The 14,383-nt window shown below is 38.8% G+C and overlaps 1 protein-coding gene across 1 annotated transcript in view; it reads right to left on the bottom strand.

Annotated features, from left to right (window-relative positions):
• Nucleotides 1-13,402, bottom strand: part of ST6GALNAC1 (ST6 N-acetylgalactosaminide alpha-2,6-sialyltransferase 1) — a 28,613-nt gene extending 15,211 nt beyond the window's left edge. Inside the window, exon 1 of the mRNA XM_056550381.1 lies at nt 13,225-13,402. Coding sequence (XP_056406356.1) covers nt 13,225-13,402 — 178 coding nt within the window. The remainder of the gene's footprint in view (nt 1-13,224) is intronic.
• Between the last annotated feature and the right edge of the window lie 981 nt (nt 13,403-14,383).

The raw sequence follows: 14,383 nt of genomic DNA, 5'->3' as shown, positions 1-14,383 counted from the left end.
ATCTCATATCTATCTATATATCTCATATCTATCTATCTCATATCTATCTCATATCTATCTCATATCTATCTCTCTCATATCTATCTCTCTATCTCTATCTATCTCATATCTATCTATCTCATATCTATCTATCTATCTCATATCTATCTATCTATCTCATATCTATCTATCTATCTATCTATCTATCTAATATCTATCTATCTCATATCTATCTCATATCTATCTCATATCTATCTCTCTCATATTTATCTCTCTATCTCTATCTATCTCATATCTATCTATCTCATATCTATCTATCTATCTATCTCATATCTATCTATCTATCTATCTCATATCTATCTATCTATCTATCTAATATCTATCTATCTCATATCTATCTATCTCATATCTATCTCATATCTATCTATCTATCTCATATCTATCTATCTCATATCTATCTATCTATCTATCTATTTATCTCATATCTATCTATCTCATATCTATCTATCTCATATCTATCTATCTATCTATCTATCTATTTATCTCATATCTATCTATCTATCTCATAACTATCTATCTATCTATCTATTTATCTCATATCTATCTATCTATCTCATAACTATCTCATATCTATCCCATATCTATCTATCTCATATCTATCTCTCTCATATCTATCTCTCTATCTCTATCTATCTCATATCTATCTATCTCATATCTATCTATCTATCTCATAACTATCTATCTCATATCTATCCCATATCTATCTCATATCTATCTATCTCATATCTATCTATCTCATATCTATCTATCTCATATCTATCTATCTATCTATCTATCTATCTCATATTTATCTATCTATCTATCTATCTATCTCATATCTATCTATCTATCTATCTATCTCATATCTATCTATCTATCTATCTATCTAAGATGCAGAAAATGTAGCAGCACACCCAGTAGTAAAGTGCAAAAATTGGGATTTATTGACCCATATCAAATGCGACGTTCAAGCATGCTTGAAAAAGATGGCGGGATGCCGTCGAAACGTCGCATTTGATATGGGTCAATAAATCCCAATTTTTGCACTTTACTACTGGGTGTGCTGCTACATTTTCTGCATCTTGGATTATCTGAGCTGTCTGCGATTGGGACTGCTATCCTTGCCTGCACCCCAAGACTTCTAGAATACGTGGTTGTGCTGCCTACCCTCTACATATCTATCTATCTATCTATCTCATATCTATCTATCTATCTATCTATCTATCTCCTATCTATCTATCTCCTATCTATCTATCTATCTATCTATCTATCTCATATCTATCTCATATCTATCTATCTATCTCATATCTATCTATCTCATATCTATCTATCTCCTATCTATCTCTATCTATCTATATATCTCATATCTATCTATCTCATATCTATCTATCTCATATCTATCTATCTCATATCTATCCATTATCTTTAACCCTATAAACACACACCACCTCTCTATAGTGAATCACACGGATATATTTGCTTAGTTCTCAGAGTTTGCAGTGTTTGTTGACTAAATACTTTGTTTTCATTCAGCTTTACTGTTTGTATTCTACACCCGGATGTTGCTCATTTTTCCATATTTATTTAAACTTTTATGTTTTGATTTGAACAATTTCACCATCCTAAACAAAATATCCTACAAATACTCAGAAGCCAGAAAAAGTTTATCACTGTATAATATCTTACTACTGCCACATTGTACAAGTCACATGTCACACAGTATATCTAATGCTTTAGAATTTTCTGCTGTAAAGAACATAGACAAATGACTGAGCAGTGTGCGGGCGCCGGGCTGTGATTATCAAGGACAAGAGGAAAACCACAAAACTTCTGTGTCATTACTTAGTAGGAAATCGCTGCATCTATATAACCAATTCCATAATATAACAATATTATAGAGCAGGAGGAGCTGAGCAGATGATATATACAATACAGTACAATCTGCAGGTATCATGTTATAGAGCAGGAGGAGCTGAGCAGATGATATATATACAATACAGTACAATCTGCAGGTATCAGGTTATAGAGCAGGAGGAGCTGAGCAGATGATATATACAATACAGTACAATCTGCAGGTAACATGTTATAGAGCAGGAGGAGCTGAGCAGATAATATATACAAAACAGTACAATCTGCAGGTAACATGTTATAGAGCAGGAGGAGCTGAGCAGATGATATATACAATACAGTACAATCTGCAGGTTTCATGTTATAGAGCAGGAGGAGCTGAGCAGATGATATATACAATACAGTACAATCTGCAGGTATCATGTTATAGAGCAGGAGGAGCTGAGCAGATGATATATATAATACAGTACAATCTGCAGGTATCATGTTATAGAGCAGGAGGAGCTGAGCAGATGATATATATACAATACAGTACAATCTGCAGGTATCATGTTATTGGGCAGGAGGAGCTGAGCAGATGATATATACAATACAGTACAATCTGCAGGTATCATGTTATAGAGCAGGAGGAGCTGAGCAGATGATATATACAATACAGTACAATCTGCAGGTAACATGTTATAGAGCAGGAGGAGCTGAGCAGATGATATATACAATACAGTACAATCTGCAGGTTTCATGTTATAGAGCAGGAGGAGCTGAGCAGATGATATATACAATACAGTACAATCTGCAGGTATCATGTTATAGAGCAGGAAGAGCTGAGCAGATGATATATATACAATACAGTACAATCTGCAGGTATCATGTTATAGAGCAGGAGGAGCTGAGCAGATGATATATACAATACAGTACAATCTGCAGGTATCATGTTATAGAGCAAGAGGAGCTGAGCAGATGATATATACAATACAGTACAATCTGCATGTATCATGTTATAGAGCAGGAGGAGCTGAGCAGATGATATATACAATACAGTACAATCTGCAGGTATCATGTTATAGAGCAGGAGGAGCTGAGCAGATGATATATACAATACAGTACAATCGACAGGTATCATGTTATAGAGCAGGAGGAGCTGAGCAGATGATATATACAATACAGTATAATCTGCAGGTATCATGTTATAGAGCAGGAGGAGCTGAGCAGATGATATATACAATACAGTACAATCTGCAGGTATCATGTTATAGAGCAGGAGGAGCTGAGCAGATTATATATACAATACAGTATAATCTGCAGGTATCATGTTATAGAGCAGGAGGAGCTGAGCAGATGATATATACAATACAGTATAATCTGCAGGTAACATGTTATAGAGCAGGAGGAGCTGAGCAGGTGATATATACAATACAGTACAATCTGCAGGTAACACGATATAGAGCAGGAGGAGCTGAGCAGATGATATATATACAATACAGTATAATCTGCAGGTAACATGTTATAGAGCTGGAGGAGCTGAGCAGATGATATATACAATACAGTACAATCTGCAGGTATCAAGTTATAGAGCAGGAGGAGCTGAGCAGATGATATATACAATACAGTATAATCTGCAGGTAACATGTTATAGAGCAGGAGGAGCTGAGCAGATGATATATACAATACAGTATAATCTGCAGGTAACATGTTATAGAGCAGGAGGAGCTGAGCAGATGATATATACAATACAGTATAATCTGCAGGTAACATGTTATAGAGCAGGAGGAGCTGAGCAGATGATATATACAATACAGTACAATCTGCAGGTATCAGGTTATAGAGCAGGAGGAGCTGAGCAGATTATATATACAATACAGTACAATCTGCAGGTAACATGTTATAGAGCAGGAGGAGCTGAGCAGATGATATATACAATACAGTACAATCTGCAGGTAACATGATATAGAGCAGGAGGAGCTGAGCAGATGATATATACAATACAGTACAATCTGCAGGTAACATGTTATAGAGCAGGAGGAGCTGAGCAGATGATATATACAATACAGTATAATCTGCAGGTAACATGTTATAGAGCAGGAGGAGCTGAGCAGGTGATATATACAATACAGTATAATCTGCAGGTAACATGTTATAGAGCAGGAGGAGCTGAGCAGGTGATATATACAATACAGTATAATCTGCAGGTAACATGTTATAGAGCAGGAGGAGCTGGGCAGATGATATATACAATACAGTACAATCTGCAGGTATCATGTTATAGAGCAGGAGGAGCTGAGCAGCTGATATATACAATACAATACAATCTGCAGGTATCATGTTATAGAGCAGGAGGAGCTGAGCAGATGACATATACATACAGTACAATCTGCAGGTATCATGTTATAGAGCAGGGGGAGCTGAGCAGATGATATATACAATACAGTATAATCTGCAGGTATCATGTTATAGAGCAGGAGGAGCTGAGCAGATGATATATACAATACAGTACAATCTGCAGGTATCATGTTATAGAGCAGGAAGAGCTGGGCAGATGATATATACAATACAGTACAATCTGCAGGTATCATGTTATAGAGCAGGAGGAGCTGAGCAGCTGATATGTACAATACAATACAATCTGCAGGTATCATGTTATAGAGCAAGAGGAGCTGAGCAGATGATATATACAATACAATACAATCTGTAGGTATCATGTTATAGAGCAGGAGGAGCTGAGCAGATGATATATACAATACAGTATAATCTGCAGGTAACATGTTATAGAGCAGGAGGAGCTGAGCAGGTGATATATACAATACAGTACAATCTGCAGGTATCATGTTATAGAGCAGGAGGAGCTGAGCAGATGATATATACAATACAGTACAATCTGCAGGTAACATGGTATAGAGCAGGAGGAGCTGAGCAGATGATATATACAATACAGTACAATCTGCAGGTAACACAATATAGAGCAGGAGGAGCTGAGCAGATGATATACAATACAGTATAATCTGCAGGTAACATGTTATAGAGCTGGAGGAGCTGAGCAGATGATATATACAATACAGTACAATCTGCAGGTATCAAGTTATAGAGCAGGAGGAACTGAGCAGATGATATATACAATACAGTATAGTCTGCAGGTAACATGTTATAGAGCAGGAGGAGCTGAGCAGATGATATATACAATACAGTATAATCTGCAGGTAACATGTTATAGAGCAGGAGGAGCTGAGCAGATGATATATACAATACAGTATAATCTGCAGGTAACATGTTATAGAGCAGGAGGAGCTGAGCAGATGATATATACAATACAGTACAATCTGCAGGTATCAGGTTATAGAGCAGGAGGAGCTGAGCAGATTATATATACAATACAGTACAATCTGCAGGTAACATGTTATAGAGCAGGAGGAGCGGAGCAGGTGATATATACAATACAGTATAATCTGCAGGTAACATGTTATAGAGCAGGAGGAGCTGAGCAGATGATATATACAATACAGTATAATCTGCAGGTAACATGTTATAGAGCAGGAGGAGCTGGGCAGATGATATATACAATACAGTACAATCTGCAGGTATCATGTTATAGAGCAGGAGGAGCTGAGCAGATGATATATACAATACAGTACAATCTGCAGGTATCATGTTATAGAGCAGGAGGAGCTGAGCAGATGACATATACAATACAGTACAATCTGCAGGTATCATGTTATAGAGCAGGAGGAGCTGAGCAGATGAAATATACATACAGTCCAATCTGCAGGTAACATGTTATAGAGCAGGAGGAGTTGAGCAGATGATATATGCAATACAGTACAATCTGCAGGTATCATGTTATAGAGCAGGAGGAGCTGAGCAGATGATATATATACAATACAGTACAATCTGCAGGTAACATGTTATAGAGCAGGAGGAGCTGAGCAGATGATATATACAATACAGTATAATCTGCAGGTAACATGTTATAGAGCAGGAGGAGCTGAGCAGGTGATATATACAATACAGTATAATCTGCAGGTAACATGTTATAGAGCAGGAGGAGCTGAGCAGGTGATATATACAATACAGTATAATCTGCAGGTAACATGTTATAGAGCAGGAGGAGCTGGGCAGATGATATATACAATACAGTACAATCTGCAGGTATCATGTTATAGAGCAGGAGGAGCTGAGCAGCTGATATATACAATACAATACAATCTGCAGGTATCATGTTATAGAGCAGGAGGAGCTGAGCAGATGACATATACATACAGTACAATCTGCAGGTATCATGTTATAGAGCAGGGGGAGCTGAGCAGATGATATATACAATACAGTACAATCTGCAGGTATCATGTTATAGAGCAGGAGGAGCTGAGCAGATGATATATACAATACAGTACAATCTGCAGGTATCATGTTATAGAGCAGGAAGAGCTGGGCAGATGATATATACAATACAGTACAATCTGCAGGTATCATGTTATAGAGCAGGAGGAGCTGAGCAGCTGATATGTACAATACAATACAATCTGCAGGTATCATGTTATAGAGCAAGAGGAGCTGAGCAGATGATATATACAATACAATACAATCTGTAGGTATCATGTTATAGAGCAGGAGGAGCTGAGCAGATGATATATACAATACAGTATAATCTGCAGGTAACATGTTATAGAGCAGGAGGAGCTGAGCAGGTGATATATACAATACAGTACAATCTGCAGGTATCATGTTATAGAGCAGGAGGAGCTGAGCAGATGATATATACAATACAGTACAATCTGCAGGTAACATGGTATAGAGCAGGAGGAGCTGAGCAGATGATATATACAATACAGTACAATCTGCAGGTAACACAATATAGAGCAGGAGGAGCTGAGCAGATGATATACAATACAGTATAATCTGCAGGTAACATGTTATAGAGCTGGAGGAGCTGAGCAGATGATATATACAATACAGTACAATCTGCAGGTATCAAGTTATAGAGCAGGAGGAACTGAGCAGATGATATATACAATACAGTATAGTCTGCAGGTAACATGTTATAGAGCAGGAGGAGCTGAGCAGATGATATATACAATACAGTATAATCTGCAGGTAACATGTTATAGAGCAGGAGGAGCTGAGCAGATGATATATACAATACAGTATAATCTGCAGGTAACATGTTATAGAGCAGGAGGAGCTGAGCAGATGATATATACAATACAGTATAATCTGCAGGTAACATGTTATAGAGCAGGAGGAGCTGGGCAGATGATATATACAATACAGTACAATCTGCAGGTATCATGTTATAGAGCAGGAGGAGCTGAGCAGATGATATATACAATACAGTACAATCTGCAGGTATCATGTTATAGAGCAGGAGGAGCTGAGCAGATGACATATACAATACAGTACAATCTGCAGGTATCATGTTATAGAGCAGGAGGAGCTGAGCAGATGAAATATACATACAGTCCAATCTGCAGGTAACATGTTATAGAGCAGGAGGAGTTGAGCAGATGATATATGCAATACAGTACAATCTGCAGGTATCATGTTATAGAGCAGGAGGAGCTGAGCAGCTGATATATACAATACAATACAATCTGCAGGTATCATGTTATAGAGCAGGAGGAGCTGAGCAGATGACATATACATACAGTACAATCTGCAGGTATCATGTTATAGAGCAGGGGGAGCTGAGCAGATGATATATACAATACAGTACAATCTGCAGGTATCATGTTATAGAGCAGGAGGAGCTGAGCAGATGATATATACAATACAGTACAATCTGCAGGTATCATGTTATAGAGCAGGAAGAGCTGGGCAGATGATATATACAATACAGTACAATCTGCAGGTATCATGTTATAGAGCAGGAGGAGCTGAGCAGCTGATATGTACAATACAATACAATCTGCAGGTATCATGTTATAGAGCAAGAGGAGCTGAGCAGATGATATATACAATACAATACAATCTGTAGGTATCATGTTATAGAGCAGGAGGAGCTGAGCAGATGATATATACAATACAGTATAATCTGCAGGTAACATGTTATAGAGCAGGAGGAGCTGAGCAGGTGATATATACAATACAGTACAATCTGCAGGTATCATGTTATAGAGCAGGAGGAGCTGAGCAGATGATATATACAATACAGTACAATCTGCAGGTAACATGGTATAGAGCAGGAGGAGCTGAGCAGATGATATATACAATACAGTACAATCTGCAGGTAACACAATATAGAGCAGGAGGAGCTGAGCAGATGATATACAATACAGTATAATCTGCAGGTAACATGTTATAGAGCTGGAGGAGCTGAGCAGATGATATATACAATACAGTACAATCTGCAGGTATCAAGTTATAGAGCAGGAGGAACTGAGCAGATGATATATACAATACAGTATAGTCTGCAGGTAACATGTTATAGAGCAGGAGGAGCTGAGCAGATGATATATACAATACAGTATAATCTGCAGGTAACATGTTATAGAGCAGGAGGAGCTGAGCAGATGATATATACAATACAGTATAATCTGCAGGTAACATGTTATAGAGCAGGAGGAGCTGAGCAGATGATATATACAATACAGTACAATCTGCAGGTATCAGGTTATAGAGCAGGAGGAGCTGAGCAGATTATATATACAATACAGTACAATCTGCAGGTAACATGTTATAGAGCAGGAGGAGCGGAGCAGGTGATATATACAATACAGTATAATCTGCAGGTAACATGTTATAGAGCAGGAGGAGCTGAGCAGATGATATATACAATACAGTATAATCTGCAGGTAACATGTTATAGAGCAGGAGGAGCTGGGCAGATGATATATACAATACAGTACAATCTGCAGGTATCATGTTATAGAGCAGGAGGAGCTGAGCAGATGATATATACAATACAGTACAATCTGCAGGTATCATGTTATAGAGCAGGAGGAGCTGAGCAGATGACATATACAATACAGTACAATCTGCAGGTATCATGTTATAGAGCAGGAGGAGCTGAGCAGATGAAATATACATACAGTCCAATCTGCAGGTAACATGTTATAGAGCAGGAGGAGTTGAGCAGATGATATATGCAATACAGTACAATCTGCAGATATCATGTTATAGAGCAGGAGGAGCTGAGCAGATGATATATATACAATACAGTACAATCTGCAGGTAACATGTTATAGAGCAGGAGGAGCTGAGCAGATGATATATACAATACAGTATAATCTGCAGGTAACATGTTATAGAGCAGGAGGAGCTGAGCAGGTGATATATACAATACAGTATAATCTGCAGGTAACATGTTATAGAGCAGGAGGAGCTGAGCAGGTGATATATACAATACAGTATAATCTGCAGGTAACATGTTATAGAGCAGGAGGAGCTGGGCAGATGATATATACAATACAGTACAATCTGCAGGTATCATGTTATAGAGCAGGAGGAGCTGAGCAGCTGATATATACAATACAATACAATCTGCAGGTATCATGTTATAGAGCAGGAGGAGCTGAGCAGATGACATATACATACAGTACAATCTGCAGGTATCATGTTATAGAGCAGGGGGAGCTGAGCAGATGATATATACAATACAGTACAATCTGCAGGTATCATGTTATAGAGCAGGAGGAGCTGAGCAGATGATATATACAATACAGTACAATCTGCAGGTATCATGTTATAGAGCAGGAAGAGCTGGGCAGATGATATATACAATACAGTACAATCTGCAGGTATCATGTTATAGAGCAGGAGGAGCTGAGCAGCTGATATGTACAATACAATACAATCTGCAGGTATCATGTTATAGAGCAAGAGGAGCTGAGCAGATGATATATACAATACAATACAATCTGTAGGTATCATGTTATAGAGCAGGAGGAGCTGAGCAGATGATATATACAATACAGTATAATCTGCAGGTAACATGTTATAGAGCAGGAGGAGCTGAGCAGGTGATATATACAATACAGTACAATCAGCAGGTATCATGTTATAGAGCAGGAGGAGCTGAGCAGATGATATATACAATACAGTACAATCTGCAGGTAACATGGTATAGAGCAGGAGGAGCTGAGCAGATGATATATACAATACAGTACAATCTGCAGGTAACACAATATAGAGCAGGAGGAGCTGAGCAGATGATATACAATACAGTATAATCTGCAGGTAACATGTTATAGAGCTGGAGGAGCTGAGCAGATGATATATACAATACAGTACAATCTGCAGGTATCAAGTTATAGAGCAGGAGGAACTGAGCAGATGATATATACAATACAGTATAGTCTGCAGGTAACATGTTATAGAGCAGGAGGAGCTGAGCAGATGATATATACAATACAGTATAATCTGCAGGTAACATGTTATAGAGCAGGAGGAGCTGAGCAGATGATATATACAATACAGTATAATCTGCAGGTAACATGTTATAGAGCAGGAGGAGCTGAGCAGATGATATATATAATACAGTATAATCTGCAGGTAACATGTTATAGAGCAGGAGGAGCTGGGCAGATGATATATACAATACAGTACAATCTGCAGGTATCATGTTATAGAGCAGGAGGAGCTGAGCAGATGATATATACAATACAGTACAATCTGCAGGTATCATGTTATAGAGCAGGAGGAGCTGAGCAGATGACATATACAATACAGTACAATCTGCAGGTATCATGTTATAGAGCAGGAGGAGCTGAGCAGATGAAATATACATACAGTCCAATCTGCAGGTAACATGTTATAGAGCAGGAGGAGTTGAGCAGATGATATATGCAATACAGTACAATCTGCAGGTATCATGTTATAGAGCAGGAGGAGCTGAGCAGATGATATATATACAATACAGTACAATCTGCAGGTAACATGTTATAGAGCAGGAGGAGCTGAGCAGATGATATATACAATACAGTATAATCTGCAGGTAACATGTTATAGAGCAGGAGGAGCTGAGCAGGTGATATATACAATACAGTATAATCTGCAGGTAACATGTTATAGAGCAGGAGGAGCTGAGCAGGTGATATATACAATACAGTATAATCTGCAGGTAACATGTTATAGAGCAGGAGGAGCTGGGCAGATGATATATACAATACAGTACAATCTGCAGGTATCATGTTATAGAGCAGGAGGAGCTGAGCAGCTGATATATACAATACAATACAATCTGCAGGTATCATGTTATAGAGCAGGAGGAGCTGAGCAGATGACATATACATACAGTACAATCTGCAGGTATCATGTTATAGAGCAGGGGGAGCTGAGCAGATGATATATACAATACAGTACAATCTGCAGGTATCATGTTATAGAGCAGGAGGAGCTGAGCAGATGATATATACAATACAGTACAATCTGCAGGTATCATGTTATAGAGCAGGAAGAGCTGGGCAGATGATATATACAATACAGTACAATCTGCAGGTATCATGTTATAGAGCAGGAGGAGCTGAGCAGCTGATATGTACAATACAATACAATCTGCAGGTATCATGTTATAGAGCAAGAGGAGCTGAGCAGATGATATATACAATACAATCTGTAGGTATCATGTTATAGAGCAGGAGGAGCTGAGCAGATGATATATACAATACAGTATAATCTGCAGGTAACATGTTATAGAGCAGGAGGAGCTGAGCAGGTGATATATACAATACAGTACAATCTGCAGGTATCATGTTATAGAGCAGGAGGAGCTGAGCAGATGATATATACAATACAGTACAATCTGCAGGTAACATGGTATAGAGCAGGAGGAGCTGAGCAGATGATATATACAATACAGTACAATCTGCAGGTAACACAATATAGAGCAGGAGGAGCTGAGCAGATGATATACAATACAGTATAATCTGCAGGTAACATGTTATAGAGCTGGAGGAGCTGAGCAGATGATATATACAATACAGTACAATCTGCAGGTATCAAGTTATAGAGCAGGAGGAACTGAGCAGATGATATATACAATACAGTATAGTCTGCAGGTAACATGTTATAGAGCAGGAGGAGCTGAGCAGATGATATATACAATACAGTATAATCTGCAGGTAACATGTTATAGAGCAGGAGGAGCTGAGCAGATGATATATACAATACAGTATAATCTGCAGGTAACATGTTATAGAGCAGGAGGAGCTGAGCAGATGATATATACAATACAGTACAATCTGCAGGTATCAGGTTATAGAGCAGGAGGAGCTGAGCAGATTATATATACAATACAGTACAATCTGCAGGTAACATGTTATAGAGCAGGAGGAGCGGAGCAGGTGATATATACAATACAGTATAATCTGCAGGTAACATGTTATAGAGCAGGAGGAGCTGAGCAGATGATATATACAATACAGTATAATCTGCAGGTAACATGTTATAGAGCAGGAGGAGCTGGGCAGATGATATATACAATACAGTACAATCTGCAGGTATCATGTTATAGAGCAGGAGGAGCTGAGCAGATGATATATACAATACAGTACAATCTGCAGGTATCATGTTATAGAGCAGGAGGAGCTGAGCAGATGACATATACAATACAGTACAATCTGCAGGTATCATGTTATAGAGCAGGAGGAGCTGAGCAGATGAAATATACATACAGTCCAATCTGCAGGTAACATGTTATAGAGCAGGAGGAGTTGAGCAGATGATATATGCAATACAGTACAATCTGCAGGTATCATGTTATAGAGCAGGAGGAGCTGAGCAGATGATATATATACAATACAGTATAATCTGCAGGAGAGAAACGAAAGAGATTGGATCCAGCTCAATGCAGATAAAATCGGGTTTAATCCATAGGACAAGGAAGGAACAAGTTACGCGTTTCAAGCGCTGCAAGCGCTCTTAGTCATACAACAAATGCATGTTACAAGTCGGCTTAAATAGGCAGTGGGGCAATTACAGCCGGTCACAGGTCATGTGACCGGCAGGAATTAACCCTTTACAGGTAAATAGAGGCATACAAACTATACTTCAAGTATCAAAAGCGATGGATAAATACAGATATAATTAGTGACTACATAAAAGGAAAATGTCTGGGAACAACAAATGACCAATATGTAGAGAGATGGGAGAAGAAATAATAATAAATAAGTAAAAAGACATAAGATATTATGTTTCATATTAGGAAGATATATGCCAATCATGTGCATAGGCTGTAGGGAAGCTACATGTTAATTAACATCTTAGGTGTGTATCACCAGATAGGTCCTATGTGAAAATAACATGAATGTACGAATGAATCAGTATTTATTAATGGACGTCTGGGGAACATGTGAGGATGTCAAGAAGTACATAAACGGTAACATAAATAAAATAATACTTAATAATGTAAAATGACATCCTGCCGTTTGTTCATACCAAGGGGAACTCGTGTTGATAATTTAAGAATCCAAAAGACTTCTCGATTGAGAAGCTTTTGTTTCAGGTCACCTCCTCTCTTGGATGGGTTGACACGTTCAATGGCGATCACGTTCTGGACATGTTCCAGGAGGCGGTCGAGCGTGATCTCACAACTTTGGCCCACACTAGGAGCCATCATGCCAACAATCTTACTCGCTCAGAAAAAGCTGCTCTTGACAGCCTGTCTACGGCGGATGATTTTGTTGTCAGACAGGCTGACAAGGGGGGCGCCGTTGTCATACTAGACAAGGGACTCTATCGTCAAATTAATTTGGATATGTTATCTGATCCGAACACATACCGTGTCCTTAGATCAGACCCTACTAGCATTTTTAAACAACGGCTGGTGGAGCTTGTGGATCTTGGGAAGGAGAAGGGCTTTTTCACTTCGCGTGAAGCAGATTTTCTTATTGTCGAATACCCAATTATCCCCATTTTTCATTCTCTTCCCAAGATCCACAAGCTTTGTTTCCCCCCACCTTGTAGACCCATTGTTGCCGGCATCGGCTCTTTAAATGAAAACCTTTGTGCCTGGATAGACTCGCTCCTCCAACCACTCATCCCCCAGATTCCGGCATACATACAGGACACTAAACATTTACTTCTCAATCTGAATCACACACCCTGGCATTCATCCTTCTCCTGGGTCTCAGCGGATGTCACATCCCTGTACTCAGTTATTCCACACCACCTTGCACTCACTGCACTCCAATGGTTCCTTTCCACTTATTCCACTTACACTCTTGATCTTTGTGAATTTCTGGGTACATGCGTTTCTTTTCTTCTTGAACACAACTTTTTTATGTTTGATGGGTGTTTCTTTCTCCAAATCACTGGCGCTTCTATGGGGGCTAAATTCTCCCTCTCTATTGCTAATATCTACATGTGTTGGTGGGAATCTATCTATCTTTTTTCTCCTTCCAATCCTTTTGCTAAACACCTCATCTGGTACGGTCGCTACATAGACGACCTCATATTTATATGGGGCCCCGGTGTGGCGACCGTGCCAGACTTCTCTCTCTACCTCAACACCAACACTCTTAATTTGCAGTTCACTGTGTCAGAACACACACACACCATTTCTTTTCTTGATGTCAATCTGAGGGGTGACAGTGCC

This window comes from Hyla sarda, chromosome 13 (assembly GCF_029499605.1).
Source record: "Hyla sarda isolate aHylSar1 chromosome 13, aHylSar1.hap1, whole genome shotgun sequence".
Lineage (NCBI taxonomy): Eukaryota > Metazoa > Chordata > Amphibia > Anura > Hylidae > Hyla > Hyla sarda.
The sequence above is the reverse complement of the archived record's forward strand: the minus strand, read 5'-3'. Positions and strand labels throughout refer to the sequence as shown.